At 51.5% G+C, this 21566-nt stretch overlaps 3 protein-coding genes across 10 annotated transcripts in view; 1 reads left to right on the top strand and 2 right to left on the bottom strand.

Moving 5' to 3' along the window:
* Window positions 1-3975, top strand: part of NUMA1 (nuclear mitotic apparatus protein 1) — a 74049-nt gene extending 70074 nt beyond the window's left edge. For all 7 annotated transcript variants that reach the window (XM_022565795.2, XM_022565796.3, XM_022565798.3 and 4 more), the window contains 6 exons: window positions 702-930; window positions 1592-1728; window positions 2072-2248; window positions 2401-2517; window positions 2631-2852; window positions 3248-3975. In XM_022565795.2, coding sequence (XP_022421503.2) covers window positions 702-930; window positions 1592-1728; window positions 2072-2248; window positions 2401-2517; window positions 2631-2852; window positions 3248-3259 — 894 coding nt within the window. In that variant the 3' untranslated portion in view covers window positions 3260-3975. The remainder of the gene's footprint in view (window positions 1-701; window positions 931-1591; window positions 1729-2071; window positions 2249-2400; window positions 2518-2630; window positions 2853-3247) is intronic.
* Window positions 3976-4321: 346 nt separating this feature from the next.
* IL18BP (interleukin 18 binding protein) lies at window positions 4322-7369 on the bottom strand. The gene is given in 7 exon segments (XM_089915259.1): window positions 4322-4529; window positions 4531-4622; window positions 4855-5002; window positions 5086-5209; window positions 5864-6070; window positions 6446-6533; window positions 7279-7369. Coding segments are annotated over 7 exon segments (708 nt in total). The 5' UTR covers window positions 7294-7369; the 3' UTR covers window positions 4322-4495.
* Window positions 6469-21566, bottom strand: part of RNF121 (ring finger protein 121) — an 84665-nt gene continuing 69567 nt past the window's right edge. For both annotated transcript variants that reach the window (XM_022565807.3, XM_089915256.1), the window contains 3 exons: window positions 12454-12587; window positions 11686-11787; window positions 6469-10120 (listed from right to left, as the gene is read on the bottom strand). In XM_022565807.3, coding sequence (XP_022421515.1) covers window positions 10000-10120; window positions 11686-11787; window positions 12454-12587 — 357 coding nt within the window. In that variant the 3' untranslated portion in view covers window positions 6469-9999. The remainder of the gene's footprint in view (window positions 10121-11685; window positions 11788-12453; window positions 12588-21566) is intronic.

Genomic DNA, 21566 nt, shown 5'->3' with positions numbered 1-21566 from the left:
CTGCCTGTCCACTGACTCTAAGGCTGCTGTCCTCTCCGTGTACAGCAGTGACCCTGTGCAGGCTTAAGGGAGACAATGTGGAGAAGTTGCAGTCCAGCCCGTACCTCCCCGCACACCCCTGGGTACACCCTTGGGTAGCCGAGATCCGTTGTGGTTGCCCAGTGGGCTGCCTGCCTGGCTGGGGGCTCTGGTCCTTGTTTCCATAGCACTAGGAGGTTGGGGAGGAGAGGAGGGGGGCATCTCTGGTGGGGAGAAGCTGGAGAAGTTCTAAAAGATGGTCAGGCCCCTGGCACACTTGGGCGGAAGGGCACTGTGGGATGAACCCGACAAGCTCAGGAGATGTGAGTTCTAGCCCCAGCTCTGCCGCTTCCTTGCTTTGTGCCCTTTGGGCCAGTCACTTCATTCCTTTGCACCTCACTTCTAAAATGGTCTGATGCACTCTGCCTTCCCTCCCTCAAAGCATTGTTAATAGACTCAATGGAAAAATGGACAGAAAAGAGTCTTGACAGCCTCAGCACCTTGTGTGGGATTCTGGCAACAAGGCCCATTTCTTGCAGAAGTGCAGCTAAGGACCCCATGCAAGGCAGCGTGGATACGTGCAGCCGTGGGGTCTGAGGCGCTTCGGGAAGGGGAACGGGAGGCTTCTTGATGGGGTGTCAGGGCCCCTATCCCTACTACAACAGGTGCATCCTCTCTTCCAGAAGCTAGATGTGGAGGAGCCAGACAGCGCCAACTCCTCCTTCTATAGCACGCAGTCTGCCCCTGCTTCCCAGGCTGGCCCAAGAGCTGCCTCCTCCACCCAGTCTCTAGCCCGCCTGGGCTCTCCCGACGACGGCAACTCGGCTCTGCTAAGCCTGCCCGGCTACCGGCCCACCACTCGCAGCTCCGCTCGCCGCTCCCAGGCTGGGGTGTCCAGCGGGGCCCCTCCAGGTGAGGGGATTGTGGGGACTTAAACACACCCAAAGATTAGACTGGAAGCAGATCCTGGCACAGGGAAGGGACAAGCTTTTAAAAACCCAAGGCTGGCTTCCTGGCCGCCACCCAGCACCTCACCTGCCTCTCCTCCCTGCAGTCTGAGGGCCTTGCCCGTTGTCACATCAAGGGGCTGTGCTGGGCAACAACACTGATGTCATTCTCAGCCAGGCTATAAACCAGAAAACACATGAAGGGCCTGGGATTCCCAGCAGAGTGCTGCCCAGCTGCTGTCAGGAGTCCTCCGGGCCCCTTCTCAGGTGGGAAGGGGCTGCCAGAGAGCCCAGACTGGCCTGGGAGCTACGCTCAGTGAGGCTCTTGCCTTCAGGGACCACTCTGGGTATCGATTCCTGGTCCTCCATTAGTTTCTCTCGGTGTCACAGCCTCTGCATATGACCCCAGGGAGGAAGCAATGAGCCAGTCCCCAGGGTAGGGATGGTCTGTGAGCCCCGAGCTTGTATCTGCAGCACTGAGCAGAGCAGGGTTCTGGGGTGCTAGGCTTGAAGTTCAAGGGCTAGGTGCATGGGAGTGGTGGCAGCAAAGGCTGGCGGGATGCTACCTCCCCCCTCTCCTCCTGGCCTTCCAGCCCCACTTGCTCCAATTTCCTCACCCTCCACAGGCAGGAACAGCTTCTACATGGGCACTTGCCAGGATGAGCCTGAGCAGCTGGATGACTGGAACCGCATTGCAGAGTTGCAGCAGCGCAATCGAGTGTGCCCCCCGCACTTAAAGACCTGCTACCCTCTGGAGTCCAGGGTGAGCTCTGGGGCCCCCTGCCATGGACCTGCCCCTGTTGGCTCACCTCTTCCTCGTCATCCCACCCCAGTGCCCTGGCCTGCCGAGGAGGGTGACCTGCTTCCAGTCAAATAGCTGGCAGGGAGGGAGCTCAGGGGTGAAGGTCCTGTGGGTGGGCAGGAGCTTGAAGAGGTCTCTTGGGACTGCTCTTTGCAGCCATAGTGGAGGGCGTAGGTGGGGAGCTTTTTGCGATAGGAAGGCTCTAGCTGCTCCACAAGCTAGGCCAGTGAAGAGAGTTCTGGGGCGGTCCTGCTCTACCTCCAAACAGCTTGGCTCCACCGACCACTTTTTCTACCCCACGCAGCCTTCCCTGAGCCTGCCTACCATCACAGATGAGGAGATAAAAACCGGTGACCCCCGGGAGACCCTGCGCCGAGCCAGTATGCAGCCAGCCCAGATAGCTGAGGGCGCTGGCATCACCACCCGGCAGCAGCGCAAACGGGTCTCCGCAGAGCCCCACCAGGGCCCTGGCACCCCCGAGGTGGGTGACGTCGGCTCCCATGTCCAGCAGCCACCACGTTCGCAAAGTTGATTAGCGGGGAGGCTCCCGGCTCAGAAGGGGGACAGGTGCTGGTTGGACACGGTCCACTTGTCCTCTTGAGCTGTCTGGCTTAACTGTCCTCTTCCCCATAGTCTAAGAAGGCCACCACCTGTTTCCCACGCCCCATGACTCCCCGGGACCGACATGAAGGGCGCAGACAGAGCACTACCGAGGCCCAGAAGAAAGCAGCTCCAGCTGTTGTTAAACAGGTTAGTCAGGGGCTGAAGGGAGACCCTGGAGGGGCCTTGCTGGCAGAGCCCTGGAGCAGCAGGTTGGCCTGGGAGGCCAGTGGCACCCCCAGTTTGACAGCCTCTCTCTACAGGCTGACCGCCGCCAGTCGATGGCCTTCAGCATCCTCAACACACCCAAGAAGCTTGGGAATAGCCTTCTGCGGAGGGCAGCCTCTAAGAAAGCCCCATCCAAGGCCTCCCCCAACCCCCGCAGTGGGACCCGCCGCTCTCCTCGCATCGCCACCACCACAGCCAGTGCCGCCACTGCCGCCGCCATCGCCGCTGCCACTGCCACCCCTCGGGCCAAGGGCAAGGTGGAGGCACTGTCAGGGAAGGGAGAGGGTTCGGCTCTTAGGAACCTGGTAGGAGCATGGGCACACACACCCCCGCCGCCCCGCCAGCCACCCCAGGGGCTGCTTCCAGGCAGGGCTGAGCTAGGCTGCTGGAGGGTGGGGGCTGAGAGCAGGTGCTCCCGGCCTGGTTAGCTGCTCCTTACGGAGGAGAGGACACGCCTCCATTTCTCCCGAGAGCACCCAGAGCTGCTTAGGCACAGCCAGCCACTGGTAACCTGAAGGTAGATTGGGTCCAGGGCCACACCAAGGAGGGGACCCTAGTCTGGGTGTGGGGGGGCAGGGGGGTTTCCCCAGCCCACTGGTGCAGCCTGGCACCGAGTCTCCTCCACTTGAGTGACTGTCTCTCTCTCTTCCAGGCAAAGCAATAAAGAGCCGGTACCAGTGAGTGGCCCCACCTGTGTCCTTGATGCTGCCCTCGCCTGGTCCTTCTTGTTCTGTCCCTTTCAGTGCCTTCTCTCAGCTCCCAGGCCAGCAGTGGCCAAACCCCTATAGACAGTGACGCCTGCCCACACCCCGGCCTGGTACCCGGACCTTCGCCAGGTGAACAGGTGTGTCCTCAAGAGTTGGCCCGGAGCCTGGATAGTCTGGGTCCTCTCCCTGCCTCGCCTCCTGATGTTTTCTTAGAGCAGTCACTTCTCCAGCACCATCACAAGATTTGGGGCTGGCTTTGAGTGGCTGGGTCCTTGGGCCCAGTCAGTCCTCCTCTCAGCCTCTGGATCTAGAAGGGGCCGACCATTGGAGGAGCAGCCCTGGTCCCTGCTGCTCCCGGTGGCTGGGCCGAGCAAGGGCCCTTGCTTTTGAAGTCCAGGACTGGGCATTGACCTAGTGGGAGCGCCCCACCCCCAGGTGCTCCCATCCACCCAAGGGCACAGTTGCCCAAAGGATGCTCTTTTCCAGGAGAAATGGGCCCTGTGCCTCAGTGGGGGATGGGGGCGGGGGGCAGCCTTCAGTGGCAGCTCATCCCCTTCCTTCCCCAGATTTCACTGGGGTGGGATTTGGAGTGATGGGAAGGTTTTTAAGGGCCAGGGATGGATCTTTTCTAAATGTTATTACTTGTAAATAAAGTCTATTTTTCTCCCTTGAATGCCGAGATGCCTTGATCTGTGTGGGAAAAGTAGGGAAACCTGGGCTTTTTAGAGCAGCGTACCTTTGTCCCTGTGGAGACTCCAGACCCACATACCTTCTCTCAGATCCCTTCTCCTGGCCTTTCTCAGGCCACAGGATCTTCCCACACTCCATTTCTGGCCTCTGCTCCTGAGGAGCATTATGGGCTGGCCTCTTCTCTTCTGAGGGCCTGTGTCCCCTGAATCTGGTTTTGTCTGTAGCTTCTGAGTGGCATTCTCTCTCCTCTTCCCACACTCCCTCCTCAGACAGGCCACGTTCTGTGAGTAGAATGATGGCCAAAAGGATAAATGAATGGGCAGACATCAGTACGCCACCACTGAAGATCATTTATGAGCACCCGTCGTAGGTCTTGCTGGGGTGACAGAGATACAGCTATGGGTCAGCAGCAGCCTCTCCCCGCATACCTTCCCTGGGACAGTCGAAACAAATACAACGTTAAGTCGATGCAGAATGTGGCCTGGGCTGAGAGCGTGTAGACCTCAATGAAGAGGTGGCATTTCAACCAGGCTTTGGAGCTTGGGGTTCATTATCAGGATGGTGAGGCTGAGGAGACTTGCTGGAGGACAGGGCTTCTTGTGTCAGGGGTACGCTCGTCTTCAGCCCAGCCTGGGGGAGTGAAACAAACAAGGATCAGGGCCAAGGTGGGAGGGACATCCCTTGTCACTTTTCTCCAGGCCATGCCTCCCCTGCCTGAATCCTGTTCCTTTTAGTTTCCGCCTCAGGTTCGGGGAATTGGTGGGCATTAGCTGGAGGCTGCTGTGGACAGAGCTCACCCTTTCCTCCCCACGCCAAAGCAGAGCTCCTCCTGTCCCTGGAGTCCATCCCTCGGGTTCCTCACCCAGAGCTGGGCCAGGACGAGGTGACGCTGGGCAGTCTGCCCAGGATCCGAGAAAACACAGGAGAAGTTGGTGTCTCGCAGGGCGGGGCTCAGCTCCTCCAGCACCAAGGCCCTCCACAGCTGGGTCCTCGTGCCCCTGTGCTCCCGCCTGGAGCAGAAGAGAAGGAAAGGCCATGAGAAGACCGTAGGAGGCGGCCTCCCTCCCACCGGCCTCATCGCCGCGCCCCTCACCTGGTGCTGCCCTCCCGCAGCCGGCCCGGGAGGTGCTCGATGAAGGAGCTGTTGCCCAGCCAGTAAAGGATGCTGAAGTGGGGGAAGCGGCTGCAGGCAGTACAGGACAAGGTCAGCGTTCCATCTAGGGACACGTGTGGCTGTTAACCCAACTGTACAGCAGACCCTCCCCTCTGCCACGCTGTGGCCTGCCCACCCTGCCCAGCTTCCCAGCTGCCATGATCCAGGAACCTGGAGTGGAGAGTCTGTTAAGAGAAGTACGGTCATCTACCAGGGGATCCCGGCTGAGTAGGAGGAATCTGGGGACGGGTCCTTGGTCTAGGTCCTTGACTCCTGACCTTTCTTCTTCAGAATGACCCTTTCTAGCACCCAGCTCCAGTGACTCTAGGAGCCCTGGCTGAGGAGACAGCACCAGTAGGCCACCGCTCCTCTGAGGAGGCCAGAGGGCAAGTGGGCTCCGGGAGGAGGGGCTGGGCTTGCAGCCACTGCAGTCAAGGCTCTGGGAGTCCGCTGACTGTTCCTTCTGTCTGAATCCTCTCCACCCCCTTTGACAGGGAGCATCTTGGGAGCTGCGAGCTGAGCCCTGTGCCACACTGGCGATGCTGGCGGGGAGAGGAAGTCAGTGCTCAGCCAAGCTGACCTGGTTGGTGGTGGGCTACATGACAGAAGGTTGGGGGACAGGTGCTCAGAAACCAACCCCACCCTTGGTGCCTCCGTGCCCTCAGCCCACCCTCTGACCACCGTGCCCTCCTGGGCTCCCATCAGAATGGCTCCTTACTCAGTGAGACTTCCACTTCCGGCCAGGTCACCTCCAATGCTGGGCACTGCTTAGCTGTCGGGAGCGCTGGGGGCCGGGAGGGGCAGGTGTCCTTTGCGATCCCAGCTGAGGCAGTGGCAGCTGTAGTGGCCTGAGGCACAGGTGTGGCTCTGGCCAGGTGGGAGACGATGTGGGCACAGAGGAGCAGGGCCCAAAGAGGGCTGGGGTCTGAAGAAAGGACAGTCACAGAGGTCAGCAGCTGTCTGACCTCCGGGGATTGCCCAGCATCCTAGCTCGGATGTTGGCTAGAGAGGGAGTTGCTGCCAGGATGTAAGTCTGGCAGAGATTCTTGGGCTCTGCCCAGGGAACGGGACAGGCAGAAGAACCCCTCAAGCCCCACCTCTTGGCCCTTTTTGAATGGAGCACAGGGAGACCTTGGAATGGAGCCAGAGCCACAGCATCCGGGCAGAGGCCGAAAGCAACAGCACAGCAGCTGAGGGGAGCCCACCTGGGGGTGAGGCTCAGGGCCAGCCACATGGCTCCACTCTGGTCTCAGGATGCCCCCCACCCCTCCACCCGCACGTGCACAGCCCCAGGTCCCACCTGGAATCCAGTTCTGTCTCATGGTCATGATGCGTGTGTCAGGAGCTGGCACGCCTGGATCTATATATCTGTGACAACTTCCTCCTCTCTGGGGGAGGCGGGGGAGGAGATGGTGAAAAAACTGCTTCTCCCACGTCTTCTGAGTGGCTTGCTTAGATCCCAGGCATACGTGTGGCCTTCTTCCTGTGGACTCCACAGCCCCTCCCTACCTCTAATTTTTCAGTGGGCTGTCAGGCACTGCTATTTACTCTGTCCTGTCCACCTGTGACAACTCCTGGAGGACTGGCATTGGGCATAGGCTAGAGCTCTTCCAGCCCCTAAAAACAAAGCCAGGGGATCCCCACCCTAGCTCTTATTACCATCAACATTATACTGGTTACTAGTCCAATCTAACCCCTTCATTACAGGCATGGAAACTGAGGCCCAAAGAGGACCAGGGACTTACCTAGTCACAAAGGGAGGTAAAGTTCTCTCCACTGCCAGAGCTGGTTCTGGGAAGGGCAGGATATATAGTGAAATCCTTCTGCAAAAGCACTGACCTCTCCCTTCTATTTCACTTTCACTTTTATTTAACCAGGGAATCTAGAGCAGGCTCTGGCTACCAAGAGAAGGCACACATACATGACAGCAGTCTGAGCCCAGTCCTTAAGGTTCCTGCACACTGCGCCTCTTCCTGAGCCGGAGTTCACAGTGGCCAGGAACTGGCCAGGAACCTTCTTGCTAACTCCCAGGCCCCCCGCTTTCCAGATGGTATCAGCCTGGGGTCTTTAACCTTCCTCAGGCCCACCCTCCCAGGGGCACACAGGGCATGAACCAATGAAAGAGTCTCTCACACATGAATTCTTCATTCCCAGCCAACGGTCAGGACTTCGGTGTCCACCTTTGCTCTTCTACGTGAACAGGCCTCCTGCTTCTTCCTTCACAGCCACACCATATTCAAAGGGACAACTCTCCTAGTCACTGGAGACCCCAAGCTGGATCACTCTGACCATTTCAGACTCCATGTCACACCAGCCCATCCACATTCTGGCCTTTCTCAGGCTCCCCACCTCCCTCCAACCAGCAACCCAATGACCACCCATCACTCCCATGAATCCTCCTCACTTCTGTCCTCCCAGCCCCTTGGCCAGAGCTACAGATCTAAGTTCACCAGGAAGTCTAGATTCCCCCTACCTGGTTCACAGGAAGCCCTGAAAAACCCTCCTTTCCGGAACCCCCCGTTTTTGGAGCTCCACAGCTCAGCTCAGCTGCGTCTGGCCCCACGTGAGCCACACCATGGGAGCTACACTGAGAGCACCTCCAGGCCTTGTGGGCAGGAACCTCTCAGACAAGCCGAGCACTTGGAACACAAGCTGGAGCACTGGACCTAAGAGGAGGAGAGGGTGCTTCCCAGGGTAAGAGGGCACGTACCCAGCACTGGCTCAAGCAACTGTGAAGGACCAGATCCAAGTGTCTGGGATCAGGAGGATGGGATGCTGGGGACAGAGCCAGGGAGGCCAGGAGGTGGAATTAGGTTTGGAAGACGTGTCCGAACACTGCTGCAATCCCAAGGGTTTTGTGTGCGTGTCGTGTGCGTGTGCGTGTGTATGTATAAAAACCCGACTCATTCCCAATTAGACGTGGAGACTAAAAGTCAACTCTTCTCCAGGGCTCTAGCTGACATTTTCATCTTCTCAGTTCCTCCCCCACTGCCTGCCCCAGGAGCTTCTGTGCTGTTAGATGCAGAGAAACTCCTCCCTAGGAACACCAGTGTCTCCAGCAGTTAGGTCAGGAGGCAAAGCTGCCCAGGACTTCAGAGACACAGTCCTTTGGGGAAGTGGGTGGGGATGCGAGGGAGAGGAGGCAGGACTCTACCTGTGAGTGTAACCAAGGCCAGAGTCGGGCTGCTGGGAGGTCATGGGACTCAGGACTGTTGAAGTATGAAGAGACAACCTTGGACAGCCTGGCCTCGGTTCTCACATGAGCCTGATGCAGGGGTACGGGGGACAAAAGTGATGCTCCCTGTCGCCATTCCACTCTCTGAGGATGAGCCCACTGGCATGCAGACCTCAGAAGCCACGGCTGGGTAAGAGAAGCCAAAGCTGAGAGTGATCCGCGAGAGGGGTGGTGGTGGCAGGGCACTGACCTCAGGTGGTGAGGACAGTCACCCAGCGATGGCGCAGGGCACCTTCTGCTACAGGATGAAAGCCCGGCATTCCACCTTGCTCAGGGATGTTGGGCAGGGCCAACCACCCCCAGGCCCCGGCTCTCAGATGGGAAGAGCAAGAGGCAGCAAGGGCCAGGCACCCACGGGGACTGCAGGGAAAGAAGTGGGAAGAAGAAAAGCAAGATGGATGTTCAGCTTTCCAACCCAGCTCACGGAGCTTTATTCGGAATGGATGACAAGATCCTGCTTGGTTCTTACTGCACTTGAAGGGCCATATTCCCTAGGAACCCAGCACGGAAGGACCACGTTTGCCCTCCCATTTCCTTCAGAATTCCTAGGACCAGAGCTGGGGCCTACCTGGAACCCCTTTTCAGAACCCATACTTACCTGGGCCTGACCCTCTTCCCACCCACCTCACCACTTGTGTTGCCAGGCCCAGGCAGGACTCATGGATGACAAGGCTGACATGAGGATATTCCTTGGGCTGGGAATCCCCTGGCAGCTTCAAGGGAACAATGTCTGACCACAGGAAGAAGTCTCACATCTGTCATAGTTCTTCTACCACGCACACACACACGCTCTCCGGCTTTCAGGGAAGGAAGTGATGTGGCAGTGGCCTTCAGCACGTGTCACCACTTCTGGGCAGAGGATCAGCTTGCACAAGCGGCCCTCAATCACCGCTGCCAGCAGTAACCCCTGTGGCCCAACTATGTATAGATGGTCTTTGTTCTTGGCTGAGTACAGCCCCACTTAGTGGGAGGTTCCCCAAGTTGCTACAGCTCTGGTCACCCCCATACAAATCCCCCGTGAATTCCGAGGTCCTAGAGCTTCCCTTGCTGCAAAAGTTATGACAAGGTCCCACTTGTCTCCACCAGCCTACGGCCCCCAACAGGGAAGATGGAGCCAGACAACGCCCAACTGTGGCCTTAGCCAGGGAGGACGGAGGACACCTCACCCCTCAGTGCTCATCAGTGGCACTGGCTGGAGCTCCCTGGCTCTTCCACACTGAGTGTACCAGGCTCAAGCCCCACATACGGAAGGAAGGGGAGGTGGGCTGGGGCTCTCAGCCAGAGAAGAGATGGCTCCTTTACACCAAAAATGTTGTGGCTCTGCTCCTGCCCTGCTCAAGCAGGGAGGCTGAGGCCTGGAGGAATTGGGGCAATTCCTATGCTCCACAATAAAAAAGGTTTTTAAATATATTCATCAAAATAGTTTTCTTTTAAAAATCCGCCCACTGCTGACAGCCCCACCTGCTGGCTCTCCATCATATCCCTCCCCAGCCCGGACACAGCCGGAGGGGTCCTGAGTGGCCCGAGTGCCCCTTTGAGTCTTTCCCACCCAGGAGGTCTTGGAGGGCAGGGAGGAGAGTGCCCTGAGGTCCATGGTGGGTGGATGCTCTTCTTCCTGACTATTCCAGGCCCAGGATATAGTTGATGCCTTGCACCAGGCCAATGATGACAGGCTGCCAGGCTACCAAGTATCGAAGCCAGTCCAGCAGTTGCCCGTACATGACATGAGGCCTCTCCCAGCTGTCACTGCGTCAAAGAAAAGAGGTTACGTGTTCGAGTTGCTAAGCTTGGTCTAGGGGATGGGTGAGAGGGTCTACCTACACTTTCCAGATGCTCCACAGAAATGGGCCTACAGAGAAAGGAAGCTGCTTTCTAGAAAGCCCCACCCAGCCCCTATATGTTGGAATGCAGGGCTAAACCCAGAGAATGGGGGCAGGAGGGCAGAGAGGACCAGTGCAGAAGATCGGACAGATGCGGGAGAGGGTGGAGGGGTGAAACTAAGCTCTCCATGACCAACATACAGACAGGGCTCCGCATAACCTTCTAAGATTGGACCGCCAGTGTGCCCGAGACTGCTGTAGATTATGGGTGATGATGGCATCAGGGAGGCAGGGAGTGGGATAAGGTAACCCAAAGGTTCTTGGATTGTCCAAAATGAGAGGTTTTCTAGGTCAAGGAAGGGATTGAGTCTCGGGACAGAGGCATGAGGGGGCAGAGCAAGAGGCTATAGGGGATAACCCCAGGCAAAGGCTCTAAGGAATCCCCACCCAAGGGCACTGAGCACCAGGCCCTACTGAGGCCAAGCGGCCCCTGGAGATAAGTCCCTTCCTTTCACTTTACAGCTAACTGCCGGGCAAGACATGGAGAGGGAGCCTGGGAAACCAGCTCCGGGGAAAGCACAGGTTGAACCTCATGAGACTATGGGGAATCCCTCTGAAGGCATCAGAAAGCACAGCCGGGCCCAGTCCTGAGAACTAAGGGAAGCCCCAGCCCTCAGCTTGACCATGGAGTTACTAAACTGTTCCTGAACTAGACCCTGGAAGAACCAAGCAAGGAACCTTAAAGGGGAACACAGTGGCCCCGCACGGCCCAGCTAGTGTCCAGGGGACAGGGAACCCTGGCACAGAGAGGAAGGGCAGCTGGGAGAAGTCCTTGGATCCCAGGGGAAAGGTGGGGTGGGGGGGTGGCCAAAGAAGTGGCTGGGTACTTTCCGACAGACAGGCTGCAGGGAGGAAGCGGAGGCTGAAGGCAAAGTGGGGAGGGCTGGTCAGGTAGGGAGGGGCAGCTCAGAGGAGCACAGGTCCTGTGTTCAGGTGGATGGGGACAGGGGTCCCCGCCTTCCCTGTACCTTGCAGGTCCTGCACAGGCACAGAGCTGGTCTCCAGCCCTGCCTGTCACAGGTAAGGCACAACCCATTAGTTATATCACCTTGAACAAATTATTCAATCTTTAAACTGTTTCACTGGTAAAACGAGGATAATATTACCCAGGTCATAAAGCTCTAGAGAGTCAAGTGAGCTAATACGAGTAAAGCACTTAGCACAGTGCCAGGCACATAGTAAGCAAGCAGTAAATGGTAGCTGCTATCACCACCGATTTACCCTTGAGGAATCCTGAACCAAGAGGAGAAGCTGAGCTGCTGGTCCTGCCCTACATCCCACCCACTTCCCGAGACCACAAGCTGCATGGACTGGTGGGCAGCAGCCAGGCTGGGGGCAGGACGGAGGGCCCCAACACCCACCCGGATGCAGGCCAGTACTTTCTTACCACTGCCCACTCCCAAAAAGAACCCAAACAAAGGATACGGGTTGCTGAACATCCTCTTGAGGTCTACCTTCTCTTTGCAGTAGGGACACGTCTGCTTCTTTCCCACAATGCACCAGCCGCGGATACAGAACTCGTGGAATCTGAGCACCACTGGTCAAGGGAAATGGTGGGCGGCCAGGATGGCACTCCAACCCCATGCCGGTCTTCAAGGTGCCCAGGCCCTAGCTCTGGAGGAAGGTTCAAATCCTGGCTTCACCTCTTATCAGTTGTATAATCTTGGGCAAGTCCCTTCTCTCTGACCCTGCTTCGTCATATGTGAAGTGAGGATAATGAACTCTGCCTTACAGGGCTGTTATGGGGCAAAACAGAGATAACACATGGTACAGAATGGGAGCTGAGTAAGGACATGGTAAATGTCACAAGTGCTATTCAGGCGGATTTGATTCTGAAACTGAGGGCGCCAGTTAGAGGGTGTTCCTCCCCTGTGACTGACCCAGTCTCGGGGCAGCTAGTGCAGCTGCCGGCTCCTTTCTGATCCAGCCAGGCTACATGTAAGAGTGGCTCCCGTCTGTGAGAAGGAGCAAAGGAGGCAGCCGTTTCTACTCCTGGGGGTTGGCTTCCCTAGCAGAGGACATCACCCAAATGTCTGCTTCTTGTGACTCCCCTACCCTCAAAGGTCTGGACGGCACGCCCAGGGCCTCAAAGGTCTGGACAGCACGCCCAGGGTCATGACCACACCCCTCCCTCCCTGACTGGAGTGTGCACGTGGCAAGAGAGACGTGGCCCAGGAGCTCTAGGCAGGATACACATGATTGCAAGACAGCCTATACGTGTTCTCGATGATGCCCTCTTCACTGACATCCACAAAGATCTGCTGCCCACACACGGCACACACACTGTCCGAGAGGTGTTTGGTGGGCATGCCCGACTCACTGTAGAACTGGGAGAGAAGAGCAGGAGGAAAAGACAGAAAAGACGTGAGAATCAGCCAAAGTGGGAAGGTACCACAGAGGCCTTAGGTCTTCTGTAGAGGAGGCGACATGGTAGGGGGAGTCCCCAGAGCTAGAGAATATCTCATACACCAGATCGCCCTCATCTTTGCTGGGCAGATGGGTGAAAGGAAGTCAGATCTTATAGGACCTGAAGACTGGGAGGGTCGGCATCAGGGACAAGGAGAATGGGAAAAAGAAGGGCTCAGAGCTGGTGATTGGGAACTACGTCAGTGAAGCCACTGTGCAGCCAGATTATGGTTCCATCAGAGATGGACAACATCTCTTCTCCAAGATTCAAAAGAGTGAAACATCTGGTGCAATGCTGGTTTGGTGACAAGGGCATTCTCAGACACTTGTGGCAGAAGCAAAAGAGGTTCAACCCTTTTGGACAGCATTTGGCATGATGTCTCAAACTGTCACACCATTTAACCCATTAATTTCACCTTAAGGAGTTTAAAGGAGTAAAAATATCAAAAAAGCTTCATGCATACAGATACTCATTTAAGTGTTATTTATAATTAAAGAAGCAAAGAGTTTGGCAATCCCTCATAAAGTTAAATGTGGAATTACCACATGACACAGCAATTCCATTCTTAGGTACATACTCCTAAAGAATAAAAACAGAGACTAACCACACACTTGTATACCAATGCTCATAGCAGCATTATTCACAAATAGCCAAAAGGTGTAAACAACCCAAGTGTCCAGAAACAGAAGCATGGATAAACAAAATGGGGTCTATCCCTCCAATGAAATGTTATTCAGTCATAAGAATAATGAAGTTCTGATACATGTTACAACATGCAGGCACCTTGAAAATATTACACTAAGTAAAATAAGTCAGACACAAAAGGATAAACATTGTATATTATTCCATTTATATAAAACATCTACAATAGGCAAATTCATAGACAGAAAACAGATTAGAGGTAACCAGCGGTGGGAGGAGGAAATGGGGAGTTACTGCTTAATGGGCACAGTCGCTGTTTGGAGTGATGAAAAATTCTGGAAGTAGACAGTACACTTAAGGATGGCTAAAATGGTGAATTTTACATTACATATATTTTATTTAAAAAATAGTAAAAAAACAAAAACGAGAAGAAGTGGAAATAACCATAAATGACCAACAATAGAAGAATGCCTCAATAAATTATACTCAAGGGACTAGAGAGGTGGTGGGTTAAATGAAGCTTGAGATATAACACTGAGTGTCAAAAGCAGGGTACAAAATTGGAGGCACAGTATTATTGGTACATATATATGTAAAGATAATCCAAATCTATCAAAAGATCAGAAGGAAATGTATGAGAATATTCACACCAGTGATGTCTTGGTAGTAGGATTATAGGTGATTTTTTTTCTTTTGCCTATTTTTCTGTACTCAAATTTTCCTTAATGAACATATATTACAAGCAAACCTCAGAGATATTGAGGGCTCGGTTCCAGAACACCACAATAAAGCAAGTCACGTAGATTTTTTGGTTTCCTGGTGTATTTAAACGTTATGTTTATACTTACTGTAGTCTATTAAGTGTGCAACAGCATTATGTCTAAAAAACCAATTACAATAATAACATCAAAGATCACAGGTCACCATAACGAACATAATAATAATGAAAAAGTTCGAAATATTGTAAGAATCACCAAAATGTGACACAAAGACACAAAGTGAGCAAATGCTGTTGGAAAATGGTGCTGATAGACTTGCTTGATGCAGGGCTGTCACAAACCCTCAATTTGTAAACAAAACAAAACAAACACAATTATCTGCGAAGCGCAATAAAGGAAAGCATAATAAAACGAGGTATGCTCATACTTTAAAAGATTATGTATTACCATGGTTAATCACAATGGATAACCAATTCCATGCTCCAAAAAGAAATTCCAAATTTTGCATACTTTCCTTGTGGCTTATTGTTAAATAGCTACAGAGCATTTCCCCTTCACCCCAAGGAGAAAAGACTTGAATTTTATTTGTTGATATAGTCTAAGACCTATTGTTTTCTTTCTTTGCACTGTCCTAAAAATTATGGTAAAACACACGTAACACAGAATTTACCATCTTAACTATTTTAAAATATACAGTTCGGTAATGTTAATAAGTATATTCACATTGCTGTGCAGCTAATCTCCAGAACGTCACATCTTGCAAAACTGTAAAATGAATTTTTAGACAGGATTCTGCATTTATTATTACAATTTTATCTGTACCTATAAGGGAAATAGATTATACTTAGCCTTTTTGTATTTTCTTAACTTGAGTTTGCTCTGTTTTTTATTTCCAAGCAACTGCCTTCTGAAAAAGCCACAGCCCTGAAGCTGCGTGAGGGATAGCAGTGGAGGAGGGGTGGGCATACAGGTGCTGGGATAGGGAGTAAGGAGGATGGTGACAGCCAGATCAGACACAGCTACACCTGCCAGAACCTCTGCTCAACATGGAGGCATCTCTGACTCCAAGCTGCCCTTATAAGAAATGGGCTCTCTTGACTCCCAAGAGTCCTCAAGCGTAGAAGGTAGAGCCACACCATCCCAAGAATCCATGAATAGAGAGCTTCCTGCCTTCACCCCTACCTCACCGTCTTACAAAACTGTCTGAAGTGGCTCAAGGTGAACTCGTTACTATCACAGAACACCAGAGCAGCCCCGTCCCTGGGGAAACCAAAGCCCAGAAAGCAAAGAAACTAGCTGTGACGAGAACCCAGCCCCTCTGACTCCTAACCCAAGTTCTACCCAAGACATCCATTAACATCTGCTGAATGCTGCAGAAAGATCAGCTACTTAGCTCACTGAGGGCCAGTAATTCAAAAGGTTCTGATATGTTTATCGAGAGTGCAAAAGGATAAGCAAGAGTTAGGGCAGAGCCGAACCTGTAGAAGCCCACTAACTGCAACTCTCCAAAGCTGGAATCTGAATGTTAGTGTTGAGGGGACCTCTGAGAAACACTTCTCCAGCGCTCAAGAGGCTTATGGCTCTGAAATATGTCTGGCTTAGAATTTCTAGGCACATGAACTGAACAGAGAGAAAATAGGCCAAGAAGTCTGAGTCCAGCTCTGGCACTGAGTCCCTGCACAATCATGCAGCACAGGAACATGGCCACTCACTCTGGCCCACAGCGTTGGCAGTGAAATAAGTGGGAACGCCTCAACTCAGGAGATGGGTGAGAGCTCTGAGGAAGAGCTTTACCTCAAATCATCCCTGATTTCTGCCCCAAGACACTGGGGCAAGGGATACAGGATGCAAGAGAACTTGGATGAGGTAATGAGAGTAGGAGGGATGCCCAGGAAAACGTCTATTAGGACCCTAGCTTCTGGAGTTCTCCCCGCAAGCTAATGTGGCAACAGGCCGGCAGGGTCAAATTCCACAAATTTTCAACAAAGTTATCAGGTAAGCCTGTCAAGTCAGGAAGGGCCCAGCAACCCTGCGGTTTGCAGAACCCACAGAGACTGTATCAGGAGGCACTGAGGCTGAGTAGGGTAAAGTACAGGGAGGCAGCTTTCAGTTTAACCTCAAGAGCCTGATGCCTCAGTGTGGAAAGGGCTCAAGGGGCCATATAATTTGTCAGGATTAGACACACCACATTTCCATCCTCTGTCACTTACTATCTTGATGACTTTGAGCAAGCCACCCAAATTCTTCTTTCCTTCCATCAGAATATATTGGACATCTACTAAGTACCAGCCACTGGACTGGGTCCTTGGGCTAGAATGCTGGAAAAACACAGACCTGGCCTCTGTCCTCATGAAACCTAGAGCTAGGGGGGACTGACATTAAATAAATAAGTATTGGGCTTCCCTGGTGGCGCAGTGGTTGAGAGTCCGCCTGCCGATGCATGGGACGCGGGTTCATGCCCCGATCCGGGAGGATCCCACATGCTGTGAAGCGGCTGGGCCCGTGAGCCATGGCCGCTGAGCCTGTGCACCCGGGGCCTGTGCTCCGCAATGGGAGAGGCCACAGCAGTGAGAGGCCAGCGTACCGCAAAAAAAAAAAAAACAACTAAAAAAAAACAAACTAAAAATAGAGTTGCTACATGATCCAGCAATCCCACTCCTGGGCATATATCCAGACAAAACTATAATTTGAAAAGATACATGCATCCTTTATGTCCACAGCAGCACTATTTACAACAGCCAAGACATGGAAACAACCTAAATGTCCATCAACCAATGAATGGACAAAGAAGATGTGGTACATATATATTCAGTTGAATATTACTCGGCCATCAAAAAGAATGAAATAATGCCACTTGCAGCAACATGGATGGATCCAGAGATTATCATACTAAGCGAATAAGTCAGAAAGAGAAAGACAAACACCATGTGGTATCACTTATATGTGGAATCTAAAATACAACACAAATCAATGTATCTATGAAACAAAAACAGACTCACAGGTATAGAGAACAAACTTGTGGTTGCCAAGGCGTAGGGGGGATAGGGGAAGGAAGGAACGGGAGTTTGGGATTAGCAGAGGCAAAATATTATATAAAGGATGGATAAACAACAAGGATAAACAACAAGGTCCTACGTATAGCACGGGGAACTGTATTCAATTTCCTGTGACAAACCATAGTGGAAAAGAATATGAAAAAACTGAGTCATTTTGCTGTACAGAAGAAATTAACACAACATTGTAAGTCAACTACACTTCAAAAAATTTTTTTTAATTTATATGAGAACTAATTATTTAAAAGGCTAAAATAAGAATTATTTAAAAGGCATTAAAAGGGCTATCAAAGAACACTGCAATGAAGGGGTTTCACTAAACCTAGGTCATCAAGGGAGTGGCATTTTAGGCTGAGGTAAAGGATAGGTGGGAGTTAGTAAGATGAAGAGAGGCAGAAGTGACAAGAGGAGGGCCTGGAGCAGGAAGGACCTGGTGCACTTGAGAAACTGAAAGGAACCTAATGCCCTTATGGCTACATGGAGGATCTTGGACTTGAAATGAGAAGTCATCTAAAGGCTTTATTTAAGTACGGAGTAACATGATCAGACTCATATTTTAAAAGAGCACTCTGGGGCTTCCCTGGTGGCGCAGTGGTTGGGGGTCCGCCTGCCGATGCAGGGGACACGGGTTCGTGCCCCGGTCTGGGAAGATCCCACATGCCACGGAGCGGCTGGGCCCGTGAGCCATGGCCGCTGAGCCTGTGCTCCGCAATGGGAGAGGCCACAACAGTGAGAAGCCCGCGTACCAGAAAAAAAAAAAAAAAAGAGCACTCTGTCTTCTGTGTGAAAAATGGATTGGAGATGAGGCCAAAATGGATTCAGAGAGACCAGCTAAGAGACAGTTACAATTCTTTAAATGCTGTATGGGGGCCTGTGCTAAGGTGATGTCTTGGGCTAATTTGATGGCAGTAAAAATTGAGAGAAGTGGACAGACTGTTGATACCAGAGGCAACTGAATAGTAAAGGTCTGGAGTTCAGAAGAGAGTTTTGGATTAGAGATCTGGAAGCCGTGGAAGAAGAAAAGGGAAATACCTAGGCGAAGAGCAAAGAAGATGGTTTAGCCTTGAGCTCGGAGGAACAATAACATTTAAGGGGATGGAAAGTTAGCAGAGGAGACAGAAAATACCAGAGAGACAGAAAGAAAACCAGGACAGTGTAATGTCACAAAATCCAAGGGGGGGGAAACCTTTTTAAGAAGGAAGCAGTGCTGAGTCAACTGTGCTGATGACTGCTGAGATCAGAATCAATCCACCAGAATGAGTGACACAGAGTCACCGGTGACCTGAGTAAGAGTCACTTCAGAAGAAGGGCATGAGCAGAGGCCAGTTAGAATGGGCCAAGGATAAGTGAAAGGTGATAAAAAAGGAAACAGGAACTTTCTACAAGTTTAACAGTGAGTGACAGGAAATGGCTCAGTAGCTAGAAGTGACAGTGGGTCAAAAAGAGGACATTTTTGAAAAAGAACACTTAGAACGTTAATGGAAAGAGCCCAGTTGAGGGAGGAGGTGAAGTCATGGGAGAGAAAGGAAGTCAACAGCATATCGGGTCCCTGAGCAGGCAGGAGGTGTGGAATCCAGAGCACAGGTAGGGCTGGCCTCTGATGGGAGAAAGGACACTTATTCCACTGTTACTGGAGGGAAGGAGAAGATGGATGCAAACAGGAGCAGATCTGTAGATACGGTGTCAGGAATTGTGGGGATTCCTGTTTGGTTTCTAGTTGCTCAGGTAAACAGGAGGCGAGGTCATCTGCAGAGAATGAAGGGACAGAAGGAAGGGATGTGAGAGGTTTGAGAGTACAGAACGTTTGAAACAGGTTACTCAAAGTGGGAGAGTAAGCTCTTCAGATGAACAGAGTCAGATTTCTCCTTTGTAGGACAGGAACACTACCCCCGGCCTCACATGGTATTAGGAAGACACACTGAGAAAACACACAAGACCCCAGCACAGGAGCTCGCATGTAGTAGGTGCTCAGGATGTATGAGTTCTAATCCACACCACTGACCATCACAGGAAATGTGTGCCATGAAAGCCTAGTGGGCTCTTCTGGGCCACCCCCTCGACTAGTAAGGAGACTAATGCCCAAGGAGGAAAGCCTCACTCAAGGCCAGAGAGGGCTGGTGGCAGGGCTGACCTGGCTCCCAGTCAGTTCAAGTAGATGATTTCAGAAATACCTGTTGAAAAACTGAATAAAATACCCATTTCCAGGATTATAGTGGAGGAGATTCCATATCACAGAGTGGTCTAAGATGGCTTCAGACAATAGATGGCGTTAAGAGAGAACTGGCAATTACTCATGGTTGATGATCTGTCTTATGTCTTGCTTTGTGTGTTGAGTATGATGAAGATACAAAGACAAATTCTATAAGGACCCTGTGCTCCAGGTGATTACAGACATAAAATACATGGCCGTACAGCAGAGCAGGACTGTACAGTAGGTACTTAATAAATGGTAGCTATCGTCATCGCTGTCATCATCATGATCATGATCATGATCATGATGTGAGTGTTTGCCATAGGCCAAGCTACTCTGCAAAGTGCTTGACATTAACCCATTTGTTCCTTACCACAATTCTATAAGGCTGGCAATATTATTACAGCTAAGAAAACAAGATCAGAGAGGTAAAGCAACTTGTTCAAGCGTATACAGATAATTAAAAGTGGAGGAGAATTTGAAACCAGGTCTGTCTGATTCTAACCTCCTGGCTCTTTCTACTACTTCAAGTCAGATGAATGAGCAGATAGTCCTGTCCTCACATTATCTGGGGCTGCTGAGGATCCAGGAAGCAGTAAATCTGGGGCACAGCAATTTGCTCAGGAGATAGAAAATGTGAGGCAGGACACCTGGCCCAATGCAGCATAAACAATGTGTTACTACCCTGCCTGCCCAATCACTCTCGCGGAGGAGGAAGCCCCAGAAATAAGCTTATTTCACAATCCCCCACTCCCCCACTCCCCCACCTCCACCCCACCCCAACATGATTTTTGGGTGTGAATGGAAACTAGACTGTCTGGCTGTCACAAGCTTATGACCTCACAGTAACCAGCTGGAGAACACAGACACCATCCATGATTCCCTTGAATCGACCTGACTCAACAAAACAGTTACAAATTTCTCCAAGTGAGGCAAAACAAAGAGCTATTCTACTCTAAAAAGAGTAGTGCAGAATGGTGTAAAAGGAATTGAGAATGCTTGTTAATACAATTATAAAACATCATGGTTTTATTTCTAGGAATTGTGAAATTAATTAATTACAGATCTTTTTAGGTCAAACTACTCCCAGAGGTAGACCAAGAGATGAATCAGACCTAGTTTCTGACCTGGTAACAGCTCCAAAATCAACTTTGACTCTCTGGGATAGAAGCTGTGATCACAGAACATACAAAAGACTACGAAAAATAACCAGGACTGAAAATGTGGTATATACACACAATGGAATATTACTTAGCCTTAAAAAGGAAGGAAATTCTGACACATGACACATAGGTAAACCCTGAAGACATTATGCTAAGCGAAATAAGCCAGTCACAAAAGACAAATACTGTATATGAGTCCACTTATATGAAGCACCTAGAGTGGTCAAATTCATAGAGACAGAAAGTAGAATGATTGTTGCCAGGGGCTGGGGAGAGTGGGGATTGGGGAATTATTGTTTAATGGGTATGAAGCTTCAGTTTTGCAAAATGAAGAGTTCTATGGATGGATCATGGTGACAGTTGAAGAACAATGTAAATGTATTAATGCTACTGAACTGTACACTTTAAAATGGTTAAGATGGTATGTTATGTGTATTTTACCACAATTAAAAAAAAAACAACTAGGGCTGCTACTGAAAGTGGGCAGTGGTGCTAGTAAGGGCTACACTCAGTCACAGTCTGTACATTGTAGATGGTTGATAAATAACTGTTGCTTGAATAAATAATGAGTTGGCCAATGAATGCGTGGAAAGCTGGAGTCTCCTGGCTTCCTCAAATTGCCCTCCCCAAAGCACTGATCAGATTTTGGCTTCAAGGCCAGCAATATTCTTTAAATTCAGGTTGTTGTGGCTCAGGGGCCCAGGTGTTCCTGAGCAGACCAAGGCCCACTTGACCAAAGACATGGGCAGAAATAACAGAGTCTTGGATTTCTCAGGGTTGGAAAGCACTCCAAGGTGGTGCAATCTATCCCTTTATCCCATGTTGGAGTCTCTTCTCCCATATTCCTGCCTGGTCTAATCTCTTGGCATCCTGAGCCCTAGCAGAAGGCCTGTCTCTAAGTCTCAGCAATATTTGCTAAGAGTATTGGAAAACAACAAATGCATTAACTCCTGGTGACTCACCCAGTACTATCACAAGCTATCCTAGTCTTCCTATGAACCCCCAAGACAGGAACCTGGGGAAACAGCAAACTGCTTGTCTATAGTCAGGATCAGCAAGGTCACATTCTGTTGGATAGTTTTCAGAATGACTCCTCTGAAAGAGACAGTTGGATAGAGTGGCTCCTCTGAA

This window comes from Delphinapterus leucas, chromosome 7 (genome assembly GCF_059928025.1).
Source record: "Delphinapterus leucas isolate spDelLeu-1000000601 "Yukka" chromosome 7, BTC_Dleu_Yukka2, whole genome shotgun sequence".
Lineage (NCBI taxonomy): Eukaryota > Metazoa > Chordata > Mammalia > Artiodactyla > Monodontidae > Delphinapterus > Delphinapterus leucas.
Note: the sequence above shows the minus strand (reverse complement) of the source record. Positions and strands in the feature narration are given on the sequence as shown.